The sequence below is a fragment of the Passer domesticus genome, chromosome 1 (assembly GCF_036417665.1).
Source record: "Passer domesticus isolate bPasDom1 chromosome 1, bPasDom1.hap1, whole genome shotgun sequence".
NCBI lineage: Eukaryota > Metazoa > Chordata > Aves > Passeriformes > Passeridae > Passer > Passer domesticus.
This window is the reverse complement of record NC_087474.1, coordinates 33,625,321-33,641,227: the sequence shown is the minus strand read 5'-3', so window position 1 is coordinate 33,641,227 and position 15,907 is coordinate 33,625,321. Positions and strand designations below refer to the sequence as shown.

Sequence of the window (15,907 nt, the reverse complement as noted above, 5' to 3'; positions counted from 1 at the left end):
AATTCTAAAAGAGAGAATTTGTCCAACAAAAGTATCACTTGCATTTTAGCGCAATGCCACTAGAGGATTTTCCTTCTCTGACTGTTTATACAGTAAGAGAACAGAAAGGTTTTGGTGTACATGGGTATCTGGAGTTTCTGAATTGGTTCAAGGGATGGGTTCACCAGGTTTAATATAACTTGTTCTTCTTAAACCAGCATGGAAACAATGGTAGAAAACATAGTGAAGCTAGCTGATAACTCGGAAGCTCCTGGAAAGACATACCTGATAAACCAGCACAGCACTAAGTGTTGCAATCAGGTCATGCACCATTGTTTATTAGACACTAACCCCACCTACATAACAACATATAACTTCATATATAACATAACTTTACCTCTCCCTTAGAAGCTTCTATTTCAGATCCAAATATAGATTTCACACAAAAAACAAGTTCCTTCTTCCCAAGTCACATTTTGCATAGTTTCTAAGATGTCTTGTACAATAGCAACATTTTCACTGCCTACTTCCAGGAACAGTTTACAGAAAACATGTTTGATGTGTGTTAAATATTACTGATATTATAGTGAACCCAGACTGTGGATTAAGCTACCTCTGTAAACAGAGTAAATAATTTTAATGTCTACCTGAAAGCATAGTGTGTTATTTTTCATCACTAATTGTTAATAATAATGCTAATACACAACAAATTAAAAGATAGTATACAACATACTGGAAAAAAATTAGAAAGTCTGACTTCTAGGCAGCTAAGGAAAAAGAGGGGGGAAAAAAACTAGCACTGCACCTGGCTTATTACAGAGCTATTTCTGCTGCAATTCTTTGAACCTACTGATGACAGAAACAATTTTTTTTTAAAAGTCACATAAGCAAAAATGCAAAAAACAAGGAAGACATGAAGACAAATGTCTAAGAGAAAAGTCTGTTTCTTTTTCCCATATATCATTAATTTTTCATTCTGAAATCTAAGAATAAAACATCTTAAACTTTAAGGTATTTAGATTTCCCCAGGGTTTCAGTGGGTAATGAAACAACTATTTTTCAATGTCTTCCTGCAGAGAGTAGATGATCTATGATTCTTCCTGAGTAAGGACAGCAAAATGCCAAACAAATTCAGCAAACACAAAAAGAGGAATCAATACACCAGCAGAACCAATTTGCCAGGGCATTATGGTCAGGAACTTTGGCCATAGTCCTTGGGAACACACGTCTTTTTCCTCTTTCACTACTACACAGGATCATCATAAACAAACCTTAAAGAATACATCCCTTAGAAGCAATCTCGGAGTCTTTCTGGCCTGAAAATTCTGCATTAGTATGTACAGCTGGCTAACTGCAGGTTTAGGGGGCCCAGTACCAGTGGTAGTGCTGGAAGACAGACACTCTTTTTGCTTGGGAAAGCAACCCATTGGAAGGAGCAGGATGGCTAAATCATAGAAGTTACCAAACACAAATGGAGCTACTCTGCTCAGGGGATTCCTGATGACAGAATAGATTCCTTAGAAACTGCACTCGAACAAAAGTCTTGCCAAACAGAAAGTTTTAACAAAAGCCAGCACTTGCACAGGGTGAATGTGCCCACAGCACAGATGTCTTTGAGCAGTTTCACTGCCAAAGGACAGAGCCAAATGCAAAAGCAGCTTTTCCTCATTTGTGCTTGCAAACACAGGGTTCTGTGGGCATAGCTGGCACTCAGGCACTTCACAAGACCTAGTCTTCAGAATGCTGTGTAGTGGTTCTTTCTTAACTTAGTCCACAATGGCATTTTAAAATGAAAAGCAAAATAAATTCTATTTGGGAAAAAGACTGTCTAACTTTTCATTGGTGCCCAAAGTCCCAACAAAAACAAACAAACAAATAAACAAACAAACAAAGACCTAAATATTTGCAAGCCATTGTTACTTCATTATGATTTTCATAAAAATGGAAACAGGTTAACCAGAAAATAGTTAGTCTGCTGGAGTCCCTTTAATGAATATATATTTGCATCTGAAATGGCACAATTTACCTTGAAGAAGCCCATTGCAAAAGACAAATATCAAACACTGCTGAATCTATCCAGACACTCATTTGCATCACAGAGGGGGTTTCCTACCATTACTTTGAAACCTGAAAAAGTCTAGAGGTACTATTCTAAATAGTCCATTACTATAGCCCAAAGAATAAACAATAGGAAATAGGAGAGGAAAGAAGTAAAATGAAGGGCTGGCTTCACTTTACCCAACACTGGCTGAAGGCCAGCAAGCCATTGATATGTGGTTACACAGACAAGAGCACAGGAGGACTACATAAGAAATATACTACTCAAGAAATTATGGGGTGCAATTGTACCTAATAACCCTGTTTATGAAGGGGGAAGTGCAGAGAGAGATGGGGAAAGAGTACTGGATATCACCCACTTGTTCACCTTTCTGGTTGTGGCTATTTACAGTGGGCAGATCCTGAGTCACCAAACAGGTGGCTCATACAATGTGGCCTCTTCCAGTTGCTGAAGGGAGTCTGTCCAGTTTAAATAGCAATTCTTGCAGCAACAGCACAAATGCACTTCATTAACACTCTCACTGCTGGGCTCCCAAGTGACACACACTTAAGTGCCTGTATTTCACTGGAAATCAATGACAAAGCCGCCAGCACGCCTAAGATTCAGTGATTTCTCCCCTCTCATGGCAAACTTGTATGAAAGCAGAAGAATGGCAACTGTTTTTCTGTTCAGAGATATGCATTCTAGCTTAATCCACCTCTCCTTGTTATTTAATTGGAGCTGGGGCTTTTTAAAACCAATCTTGGAGTCATTTTGCCAGTAGCTTTCCAATAGGAGTCATGCTTTCAACATCATCTGAATAGTTATCTCGACTCTTGAATTCATGTCTTCTTACCTGATAACATATTATCTGTTTTTATTGAAGGAAACTTCAAAGTCATTTCATGTTTGTGCCTGTGAATCATCAGATGATCCTCTGTTGGAAAACGCTGTCAGGCAAACACAGAAAGAGAGGGAGGAAGAGAGAAAAAAAAAAAAAAAGAAAAAAAAAGAAGAATTTAATTCTCTAATAAACTTTTGGCATTGGACAGAATTTCAAAAAATGAGAGACAGAAAGAAATTTATCCAGCTAGAAATGTGTCCAAATGGCACAGGAAACAGAATATTTGAAAATACAAGTGAGTATGAGTAACAAATACCTGCACTTGATTTAGAAACACATTTGCTGCCGTGCTGTCTGGGATGACAAACCGTAAGGTGTCATGCAACTGCTTGAAAAAAATTACAGTCCAAGTTTTAGATTCTAAGGGTCTCAGACACCCACTCCAGCTACCACAGCCTCACAAGTCACCACGTGCCTGAGCATCTGTGATAGCTGCTGTTCTCTACGCTCTTAGCCCACGGCAAATGCTAAGTAATGAGGCAAATCTTAAATCACTTTACTGGATTTTTCTGCTTTTGTGTCTTTCTGCAACATATATCTGATGAACAGCTATAAAAATAACTAAATAAGCCAGCTTTTTTCTATCCAAAAGTATTCAGGCAAAACATGTCTTTAATTTTGGAAATATCTGATACTTTGACTTGATTTGAATTAGCAATTAAATGGCGCACAGTTTTATAGCAACTAGTTATGACCCTTTATGATACTAAATCAAATTATTCTCCTTTGTCAAGCAGAGAAGCTGGATAGATGTTTTTTGCAAGAAACCAATCAGTGTGCTGTTTGTTTTACAATCTGATTACAGACTTCTACAAGAAACAACTTCTTTGGAGCAAAACAAAGAAGAGAAAAGCTTGAATAAATGCTCAAGCACTTGCACATTTGGGCTCAAACAGCAGAATGGTTCTGTGAAGTTTCCTTCACCAGAATGTGCATATGAAGACCTTTGTTACTGACGTGGTTTCAGCTGGGTTATTTCAGGACTATGAAAAGCCAAAAGCTGTATCACAAGGCTTAAAAAAATTCAAAGCAGCTCTTTAAAGCAACAGGTACATGGGAGACAAAAAACAATGGCAACAACAGAGCTAAAGGGACCTAATGCTTTCAACACAGTATACTCTTGGCTAAGTGACTTTGCTTGTGGCTAAAGCATAAATAATTGCCATATGTTACACCTTCTGAGACTTTCTAAACTCATAGACAAAGCATAGACAAAAATAATGGAATTGAATTCTCGGGGGAGGGGGAAAAAACTGAAAAAGAAAAAAATCCCAAAGACCTTTTCCTCACTGTGAAATCCTGGTTCACTGCTTACTTATCTGGAAGAAATGCAGGATTAGGAATTTATGTTAAGAACAAAGGGAATATCTGAGAAAGACTTTGCTCAATTAAATCATGAAGGGGGGGGGGCAGGGGAAACCCCACATTTATTTCTCTTGAAAATGGATTTTCCTTCATGGATGCCATGTTCTCTCTTCATTATGAAATCAGCCAGCTTAAACAGGGTGTGGGGCAACAGAGGAGAAACTGTTGCTCCAGCCCAGACTTCTCTGTCTTTTTTCTAATTCTACTTTCTTCCTTGTGCAGAAGCTTGACTCCATCAGCCCCCAGGACACATCTGCAGGGGCCAAGAGAGAAGCCCCAGCCAGCTTAGCTGGACAGCTGCTCTGCCTTATGCACTTGTGTCAAGTCCTCATTTATAACAAACAGGGGTCAGGTTGAGGAATGGGAAGTTAAATGCTTTTTAAGATATAAGTCACATCTACATTGTTCATCTCTCCAAATTGTAACAGCATGCAACCAAAATTGCTCTCTGACCACCTAAAAGAGCTTGTCTGGATCAGCTTCTCCTCCACCGAGGAAACAGATTAAGAGTTGACATGAGAACACTCAAGTCCACTGATTTCAGTGGAATTTCGTTTCATCAAAAAGGTAAATAAACATCACAATTAAACTCAGATACTTTTATTCTACCTCTGTGACAGAATGGTGAAAGTTTAACTCTGCATGTGGAAATCTAAAGGGACATATTCTCAGCCTGAGGGATAATCCAAAAGATGCACTCTATGTCCCATAGAAAAACTCCCACTTAGTGAAACAGCAAAGCCACTCAGCCAGTTATTAACTGGACTGAAGGCTTCTGCCTCTCCTTATTTCAGCTCTTGGCAAAAATGGCAAAAAATCAACACCTACACTTCACTAACAGTCACCCACCCCTCTTCCAGAAGAACCTAAACAGTTGTAAATATCTTACCCAGCTGAAAACTCCCAACATACAGTTGAAACAGGGAAAGGTTCATTAATTAAGAGAGGAAGACTCTGGGAAATGGTTAAGCTGTACCACGTGACATGGATGCTCACAGGAAGCCTGTGACAAAAGCGCAAAAGATGCCCTTGTCTGCAGATTTTATTCACAAACTCCTGTTACTAAAACAAATTAGGGTCACAAGTGCCACACATGGAACTTCCCTCATTACTGTGTGTGAGAGAACTTCCCTCACCTCTGCAAAATCGCTGAAAAAACACACACGCTCCAGTTCAAATCTCAGCAGGTAAAATCCTTGTAACTTCAGGGTTTTTTTAAGCTCATTAAACATCTAATGTTACAAGTCAGGTTTTCCCCTTGGAGACATATGGCAGAGCACCAGTCAAAAGGACAGGAATCCCAAATGCACATCCTGGGGCAAAATGTATCTAAAGGCTGCATTTTCCGTAGAAAATATTTAGTAGGAAGATGTCTTAAAGATTAAAAATAAATAAATACATAAATAAATAAAAATCAGCTAATAAGATATAATTGCACTTACGTATTTAAAACAGAAAAAAATAACAAGGAGGGTTACTGCCTCCAATAGCAACATAATATATACCATCATACATCTCAGCAGAAGACAGATAAATGTGTCCTGCCTAGTGTGTCCTCTCTTGTTAGTCCCTAAAGGAATCTGCAATACATGTCTTGAAACATTCAGCTTTGGGATGAGAAAAGGCACAGAAGCAGCTTGAGGAGCACTTGTACCAACTCTCTTTTGACTGGCTGCTGTATTTGTTGAAATATTTTGTATTGGTGTCTTGTGGGAAAGGAGAGAATTGAGGGGAAGCAGGTTTAAAAAAAAAAACACACAGAAAACCTCTGACACACATATTATTAGACATGTGTTAATATATCAGGAGGCATTATACAAGCCAGAGCTAGTGCTGAGGACTCAATTAATATCACCGCGGACTCCACTCACCTGTGAGCAGCCTGGGGCACTGCAGACAAAAGGCCTCTCCTGCTCCAAGTTCATCTTTGATTCCTCATAAATCTACATGTTAAAAGGGGAAGGGGGAAAGAAAGGGAACCTATGAATATATAAGTTCTAAACTTCACACATGCAAGCAACATACAGAAATGGCAGTTTGTGCTTTTATTTCAAACTCCACAAACAGATCAGAACAAAGTTTTCATACTCAGAGTACTAATTTTGCTAATATTCAGCAGGCTCTCTAGAGTCTAAGTTCTTATTGCTCCTTCCCAAGCACCAATTTACTTTTAAGAAAGAAATATAGTTCAGCTTTCACAGCATAAATCTGCCTCAGAAAATAGCATATGTTCAGTGTTGTTATTAGATAAGACCGTGTCTTCTCAGAAATATCTTGAATTAAAGGTTTTTACCTTTCCTCCTTCAGTTCCTGCTGAACAACATTAAAACCAGACGTCTAGGTTACTTCTGAGAAAGAGCCCACTTTTTGAAGTTCTGCACCCATACTGTCTGATATTAATAACTTAAATACATTACATACATGCTCTCCGTGCACACAAGGTAACTGTGCATCCCCATCCTGTAAAAGGTCAACTAGAGCCTCAGGAGCTTCAGCAGGGAAGTTTGTCTAAAACTGCACTTCCACACAGCAGTTCCAGTCCTGTAACCTTGAACTAAACCCTGGGGGAAAGCTCCCAAGTCTTAAATAAAGGCAAAGGATGAAACATTCACCCTCAGAATGCAGTTATGCACCTGAATTTGTGTCAATACTAGGGCAGAGTCTCTGAGGAAAAAAAATAGTAAAATTCTAGGGAGTAAAATAAGTAAGTAATTTATTTCAGAAATGTTTTCAGCCTGTTGGAACAACTGTTTTTACCAGCTATAATGTAGTGGCTGACCCATCTTAAAGCAGATGACTTATGTTTAGAGATTCCCTAAAATCCCTTAAAACAACCTCACCACAGCCTCTTTTAGAAAAATATCAGGGTGATGTTTGGGTAATTTTTTCATGACCCAAAGAGAAATATCTTGGTGGAAAAGCAGAATTTTATTTTATAACTACAAAAATCTGCAGAGGGACAGGTGGTAAAATTGCTTAAACCTACTGAATTTTTTTCAAGGTACAGTTCATCTTTCCTATCATCAGGAGTATCTTTAGCATGCTTAGAGTTGATAGTGTAATTCACCATTAACCTGTACATCAACCAGCCCTGTACTTGCAGCAATTATTTTCACAGGATGATAACATTTTCTTTTTAATTAAACTTCATTCTGGTGGACAACATTAGCCTGACAGTATATTTTCCTAATTGTAACATAAAAAACTCCACTCTGTCTGACTCCACTGACTCCTAGAAGCAGAATCCAGAAGCAAAGCATTTCTACTTTCATTTGCCCTTCAACCTCCACAAGGACACTACTGCCAAAAGTTGATAATAAACACCAAGTGATCATGAGCATCTCTACCAACATCTGGCCTGAGACAAATGATTTATAATACAATAAAGTGTCAAGAAAGACCCTAACTCAGACATAACTTACGTATCCACACAAGGCTAGAACTGAAATAACTAAAATTGTACCTAATTTACTCCTTTAAGATTATTCATATCCTGTTTTGATTTAACTTACAGCTATGTTAAACTGAAATAGGATACTCATAATCAGAAATGAAAGAGTATATTCGCATACTAAAATAACTAAAGGTGTTAAATTACTTCTAATTTCAGTTATTTCAGTTCCAGACTGTGCATAGACAAGCTCTTCAGAGATGAAGCCATAAAAATACTCTGAATTACACTATCCTGTCTGAAAGAAACAAGCAGCAGAGATAACTGACTAGAAAAACAAACCCCCGCAAAAAAACAAAACCAAAACCTCCAGCTAAGTTAGATTTTTAAATCCACCTCTATTTATGGGATGTGACCCCAGGCATGTTGTCTTTCCTAAAGACAACTTTTTCCTTTACACAGAAAGAAAAGGAAAAAAAAAGGAAGTTATGCATGGATAATGAAAGGCTTTATTTAATATCTCAATAGCTCCTGCAACTGAAGCACTGCCAAAGATTTCTGTTACCCCTTTTTCCCCTCCTCAGGGGACAGTGACAACAGCATTTTCAATAGCAAAACAACAGATGAGACTCAGTTAAAGAAAACAAGATAGTTACAATTCTGGTCCCAAGTGTCCAAGTGAATTTCAAAACATTACCAGGAATTATTTGGAGTTTGATTTCTTATTGAGTATTGCAAGTCTAAGACTTCCCTCCCCACCCTGAGCTTGACCTTTAGTCCCTGAATCCATCAGTGCATGCTCTTTCAACAATTTCTCTTTTAACAATATTCTCTTGGTTAATAACAAGGTTATCCAGTAGATAAGCACGGACTAAGCAGCAAAATAACCTACTAGATGAGGACTAGAATCCTGAGTGCAGGGATCAGCTCCAGGAAATCCACTATAAGAAATCATAGACTTGTTATTTACCCTCAGTACCTGGAAAAGGCGTCAGATTCAACATGAAATTCTTTCCCCAAATGTACAAGCAATTGCTTATTTCCATGAGAATCTTTCTTTGCAGACACTAAACATAAAGGAAGAAATAATCCAGAATGGCTGCATCACCTGCACTGCAAGGTGCTGTCTAGCAGAACTTGACCTGTATAAGGTGTTACTAGGTGGTACAGTGCCCTCAAGACAAATTGCAGAATTGCTGTTTGCATGTGGTGCAATCACTGCAGTTGAGACTGTGGCACCACTGACGCTCTTAAAACAGTAAATGAGTGCAAGAAGCTGCCTGCTGCCTGCACTTTGTGCAAGCGTCTGCTGCTTGGTTATCATATGGCAGTAATTCCAGCGTGGTGCTTGAATGTTGACCAGAAACAAGCAGCTGAAAATCTGGGCTGTGAGTTCAGCCTCCTGCATGCCTCAATCCCACTGAACTCTGCAAAAGCTGCGGATGCACCGGCACCACCGGGCCTCGCCCCAGGTTTGCAGCAGGATGGGGGCTCCCAGCAGCAGAGCTGCTCTGGTTGTGCACAGCACAGCTTGCATGGCATCCTTCTCAGGATGCAGGCAGGCATCTCCCATCCTGCAGCTCAGACAGCCGCACACAGCCTCTGGCACACACTTCTCTTCACGTGTCTCACGTGTGCTGCTGGGCCACACAATCCACGTCTTCTTCTTCCACGCTGTGTGCAGATGAAGGAAGGAAATAACACAACCAATGGCAACATTTCCACTTCACCTAATAAAAATATATCACAGCAGCCTTTCCATCTAAATTAAAGTGCTTATTAGCCTTTGGGATCTTAAAAATTCAAGTTACACTCGTGCAACTCTTGTAGTACTACTAATAACAACTGCAATTAATGCATGTGAAGAATATCAGACAAATCTATGATGACCATAAAGTTAAAAAATTGCTCCAGTCTGAATTTTTTGCTTCTGTTATCAATAGCTTAATTTATTGCAACTTTGTGACTTTTTTGAAGAAAAAATCAAGGATTATAATAAAAGCGAACACTGTTATTGATATGTCAGCATTAGTTCTGATATTATTAACAATAGCCATGAGTGTATAATCCAGAAGAAAAAGGGGCTGAATTTTAATAGACATGTTAACAACATCTGTCAGCATTTATTGCCCTATTGTGACCACGTAAAGAGCCTTATTGGCAGAATGTGTAAGTGAGGAAATCTGCTATGCTGTTGTAGCCCGCCATTCTCCTGAAATATCACTTTGCTCAGGAGAAGATAAGGTATTCTAATTATAAAAAGAAATAAATAAAAATACAAGAGAAAGGCTTCTCCAACCTATGTCACTAGTAGAGAAACAAGTAAGTTCTGCAGCAAGCCAAGATTTTTTCTACTCCTTGATTTTCGCATAAGAGTCTTCTAAAAAGTTTTTATTATAATTAATAAAACTGAAGCCCACAGTCAGGAATGCAAGAGCATAACAAAGAAAAAAAAAGCAAACAGAAGAAATGAAACCACTCTCAGAACACAGCAACAAACTACATCTCCTCTCAGCAGCATCCAGAGGGAAGTACCCCATGTCCTCAGGCTCCTCAAGGAGATTTTGCAGAGCCCCAGGATCACCTTTTCAGAACCAGAAAAAACTATTCTTACATCTAAGATCAAGAAAGCATGCTCCTTTCTGTCTCTCTCTCCCCGTTTTTAAACTCAGCAGTAATCTTACTGCCATACTGGTAAAAACATCAAGCAGGCTTGTTTCCTGTTTCAATGTTATTCTTGAAGTAGGCTGCAGTAAGAATCTGATTTTCATTGGGCTATTATTATTTGCAGCTGTGTGACCTTTTTAACCCTCTTTTAAAAGTGACATTTCAGCCTTCAACCTCAAGCTGTCTAAATGTTGCAGGGTTTTCAGGCCTCTGATTAACAGAGGAAAAAGAACCGATGGGGAGGTGTATACTACAATGTGTCTAATGCAGGTCAGTGCACCCATGCTGCCATTTGCACAAGTGAGTAATTACACTCTTATAAGCAACCTGTTTGTTGAAATTAATCACCTGGGTTCATGCTTGCAAGACAGGTTTCTTCAGCCTGGTGTGACCAAGGTCACTGAGATTTCCAAACACAGGTACAAAGCACACGGTCTCTAGCGTTAGCAGCGCTATGCAGAGACATGAGCAATAAAGGAAACCTGGTTTTTAGGGTCAGGGGCACAATGTTTAAAAAGTGAGAGGAGACGTGGTTACACTGCACTTGTGATTAGCAAAGAACCCCATCAGTGTATGCAGCATTTTAAACTGCTAGTCATGGCTATTCAATACCGTGCTATTTATAGATAATTAGAGCGTTATTAGAAATGCTATTAAGGCTTGTTGGTTTTGGAAGTGCAATACACGCAGGGTTAATGCCCACAGTTGTTCCCAATACATACTTGCTTGAGCAAAGCCAATTTGAAGCAGCATTGTGCTGGAACGGTGCACGGTGGTTTTTCTCAGCGTGGGCTTTTCAGTGGAAGTGCTTGTTTTCTGAGCTAGCATCACGCTTTCCACATGCAGGCATACAGGCTCATTATCACAGCCCTGCCTGCTTCAGCTGCTACAACGAAGGGTCTGTCAGCATTTCCATTAGAAACCCCCTGGTTTCAGGATTAAAGCATTTCCAAATGGTTCTGGATGTTGGAAAGCAATTTGTGTCTGGAGTCCCCAAGAAGGACTTTAATATGATGCACATTTGAGCTGGGGCTTGAGCCCTTGCTGGTACTCCAGTGAAGGTTTTGGGTTTGCATTTATGACATTTATGTGTGGAAAAACACTCAGCTTGGTCCTTTACTCATTTATTTTAAAGGAAGAGAGGCCCATAAATCTTCAGGCAGAGCCGAGTGCTCTCAAAAAGCAGCTGATGTGTGAATTGCCTCAACAGCAAGCAGCCTTCCTTCAGTCCTTTCCCTGTGGCTGGCATCTGTGAAGTCACTAGCCACTGGCACACTTCAGGATCATTTGCAAAAGGAGTATCAAAAACATTCTTTTTTCATGCTTCTGAACACCCTAGTTCTTTTTAAATGGCCACATAGTTTACCTATTGCCTGCCTGAACAAAACCCAGTGCTGGGAAGGCTCCCCAGCAGTACTAAGGTTTTGTCCCTTCTCTCTGTTACAGGTACATGCATTTACCTTCAAATCAGCCGAGAGAGAAAAGTTTTTGGTCCCCTAACTCAGTATTTGTCCACTAAAACCCACTGTTTCTGTTATCAAAGAAAGCCAAATAGCTGCTTCCCAACTTTCTTCTGCTTATGCAGAGCTGCTTTTTTCTCAAGAAAGAGCATAATTGGGGATAACTAAGAGAATATGGGGCAAATATAGGATATTTCAAAATAGAACACGAGTGAATGTTGGAAAACTCTGAAATTAAGGAGGGGGGGAAATACAGGGAGAAAGAACCACAAGGGGACTGGAGGCAAGGCACCAGTGGAAATGGAAAAAAGAAAGACAGTGGAAGGACTGTGAACCACTGAGGACTGGGCTGAGGAAGAGGAGGGGAGGAAAAAGGATACCTCTGATAAAGAAACTCAAAATAGAAAGCAGATGACCTAGTGCCTTCCCACGTAGCAGCAGCGTGAGAGCCCAACACTGTGTATCACCCATGCAAGTACTTGGCAGAGAGCACAATTTGTCCTCTGCACTGGATGATCAGTCTCTCAAGTCTAGTGGAAATCCATGACCCTAAATAATTACATTCCTTGGACTCCTCATTTCAGTATAGGAAACCCACCACAGATTCACTTGCTATAGGCCATGGAATTACTAAGCACAGGCCACAGAAGACAAAAATGGGAATAGAGCAGAGGTGAGAAGTGACTTTAAAATCAAAACACACACAAAAAAATACCTAGCTCTTTTGAAAACAGTTCATGAAAGTTATCTCAGCACAGAAATATTCTATAGGAGAAATAAGATCTTTACAGGGCAAGATGGCTATTACTTCAACTCTGGAAAAACACTTTGAGGTTATTTTGCACTCTGTGATTGGCCAAACAGGGCCAGCCTAACCTGGAAATGGCCCAGGCTTGTAGTTCTGCAACTGTCCCCTACTGATGGCATTTGCAGAAAAACCCTAATACCTGCTGTCCCTAGCTGCAAGTCTGAAACCACATGAGAGACCAGACTGGAACCTCACTGACAGCACCAAGGTTTGCCTTACAGAACAAGCAGCACCACAAGCTGTACCTGGGTAAGGAAAAGGCTCTATTCAACAACAGCATTTCACACACCAACAGAGAGAAGCAATACCTGAAGCACTTCTCCATTTTCCCTACATGCAATATTTCTGCTTTCCAGTGATGGAAATTCAACCTGCTGAAGTAAAACCAGTATCTGGGTCTGTGGATTTGACAAATATTAGGGAGAACACCAAATGTCCATGGATAGTCAAGCAGCATCTGAATGTCAAGTTTATCTCAACATGAACAAATACTGTCACTGTCCTGTATCATCAGACATTTAACTGAAGTGCTCGTGTCAGAAGATTAAGTTAGACATGAGGGTCTTGAAAGCAAGGGGAGGAAGAAAGGAAGGATGGAAGAAAAAAGGGGAGGGAAAGAGGAGGAAAAGCAGGGGGAAATGGGGGAAAGCAGAAGAAGGAAGGGGAAGAAGTGACAGAAGGGAGAAAAAGGAAGGGAGGAAGTGGAAAGAAAGGGAGGAAAGGGAAGAAAGAGGAAAGGGAGGAAAATGAGGAAAGGGAATAAAGAGAGGAAAGGGAATAGAGGGAGGAAAGGGAATAGAGGGAGGAAAGGGAGGGAAGGATGGGCTATGTTAGAGCAAGACTGAAAAGTGGCAAATGCTTTAAATGGCGTGCTGCAAAAGGAGTCTGCACTATTTTAAAAGCTTTAACACTGGGGTTTCTTTTACCGGATGCACTGTGATAATGCAGTATATAATGTAATGTACCGGATGTACATGGTGACAATATATCCTTATGTAGGTCGCTGTCCATCTCCCAAATTGTTCTGCAGAACTGCAAAACAACTGCAGTAACAGAAGTGGCAGGAATCTTGCTTTGAGAGACCACCACTAATATCCAGCATTTTAAAGGAAAAATTTGCTCTGTTCTTTATGAGCAAGTCTTGGCTTCTCCCTGCACATGACAGAGTCCCTTGGGGCAAAGCATGTGCACAAAGAAGTTAAAACCACCATTAGCTGAAATCAATATTTACTACTAAACTCTTGGAAGATTTAAAGGAGAAGATACATGCAGAGAATGCCATTTCAGGTTCATACAGTCATTACTAACATGGATCTGATAGCACACACTCTCCCTCACTACCAATTTTTAGTGGATTACACACTTAAATACACTTCAGTGTGATATTTGATTAATTACAAAGTTGCTAATAATATAAGAATGGTCTGCTTAGAATTGCATTTACAGATATTTTTCAGGCAAAGGGACAAAAAACAACAGAAAATTCTTAGTCCATGAGAAAGTCTGCCCCAATTTTAATTCATCTTCAAAAGGTTACCAATATTAAGTGAGGTGAGTAGTCTGTCTTCTACAAATCCCTTCACAAACACAGCCCCACTCCCGGAGCTGTGGCAGTCACTGTGCTTCACGTCCATGGTTCCTATGCCAAGAGGATTATCGTGGGTGTATGAAAGAAAAACAATGAGGCTTCAGATCAGCTTCACAAGTTAAGATGGTTCACCATGCCTATTGCTATGAAACAACAACAACAAAAAAAACTTCAAGGAAAAAAAACAAGCATTATGCACTGGAGAAGATCTCCAGGAGGCCTGCAAAGGGCAGAAAAGGCAACTGCAACTGTGGCGAGAGATGAAGCCCACGAAGCAGAGGGTGTCAATGATGAACTCCCAGTAACATCTGGCATATAACCTAATCTTTTGGGACTTTCCAATGCTGGCAGATAAGTGTGTTGTCTGTCCCTTCAAAGGCTGACCTCATTTCTATCCTTGGGTTAATGGCATGCAAAGCTCTCTGCTACACTTACTTTTTCACTCTTCCCCCTGACCCAAAGAGTTATTATTAAACACCAAACAACTCTGCCTATTGTTGTAGTTTGCATACAATTTAATTAAGAGTTTTCCCTCCAGGAATAATATTGACGGAAGGTTTTTGTAGGGTTGTTTTGGTTTTTAAGTGTACTGTAACTGCAGTATGCTAATTGCTTTGGTTTACGATACACAAATAGATAAAAGAATTCACCTAACTTGCATGCAAATAAACACTTGGATTTCCAAAGGGAAGGAAGAAAAAAAAAAGAAAGCATTAAAGATATCCTGGGGGAAACAACAACACAAGGCTGCTTAGCTGACTTTCATACCAGAAGCAGTTAGGGGCTTTAACACAAGCTTTGAAAATTCTGCCAGCCCAAATTTTCCTTCCATATTTTATTATATAAAATAATGCCTAAACCAGAACTCCGCAAACAAACTTTAACATTATATGAATAAAACTCTGCAATTCTGTATGTTCAAAATCATTTTAAACTGGGACCAATCTCACTTTTTACTCTTTTTTTTTTGCTTTATAGTTAACATACAAGACAGTTTAAGATTTTCATTACATAGAAAAATGAGGCTATTAATAATCCAGCCACAAGCCCTTAATTATTAACTTTCACCAATTTTTAATTACCATTTTTGAAGAATTTTTTTTAGTTGGGTAACTTCTCTCTCTGCAAAATGACCAAAAAAAAAAATCCTGAATCAAACCTTCCATGTTCACTGTTCCTCACTATAAGAAAAAATTCTCTGGGGTAAAAAATCTCTGCTGAGAACACTAGCAGCCCACAGGTCCCCTCAGGCAGTATTCAGCACTAGAGAGTTTTAGACACTAAAAACTGAAAACTGTTCTTTTCAGCCCTGACAAATCAAGGGCAGGCTGATTTGCAACACTTTAAACATTGTGTGTGTGAAGTTGCTCACATCCTCAAACACACACACTTCAGACACGTCTCTCACCAGTCATATAACTAGTTTCACTAACAGAAGTGTAACAACCTATTTTTGGTAAGTTTTATTTGGATTTAGGCTTATCCATATGTTTTCAGGAAATCACAGATGGAATCATCTTGCTGTTAAAATACCTTCACAGAAATAAGAAGCTCTGAGTTCTGAGACTGGGTTAAAAAGCTGTTTCCAAATCATCCATTGCATTGGGTACAGCATAGTGTATTTAGACTTTGAAAGAGCAGTACACAAATAAAGCAGTAAGCAAGTATTTACTTGAACTAATAACCCAGGAAAAAAAATAAACTCAA

At 39.5% G+C, this 15,907-nt stretch overlaps 1 protein-coding gene across 2 annotated transcripts in view; it reads right to left on the bottom strand.

Annotated features, from left to right (window-relative positions):
• The window catches only part of CREB5 (cAMP responsive element binding protein 5), a 254,644-nt gene that overhangs the window by 205,934 nt on the left and 32,803 nt on the right, over positions 1 to 15,907 (bottom strand). The window contains exons 3-5 of one of the 2 annotated variants that reach the window (XM_064413110.1): positions 6,158 to 6,229; positions 3,178 to 3,249; positions 2,874 to 2,967 (exon numbers count right to left, since the gene is read on the bottom strand). In XM_064413110.1, coding sequence (XP_064269180.1) covers positions 2,874 to 2,967; positions 3,178 to 3,249; positions 6,158 to 6,229 — 238 coding nt within the window. The remainder of the gene's footprint in view (positions 1 to 2,873; positions 2,968 to 3,177; positions 3,250 to 6,157; positions 6,230 to 15,907) is intronic. The other variant, XM_064413119.1, reaches the window with a different exon arrangement.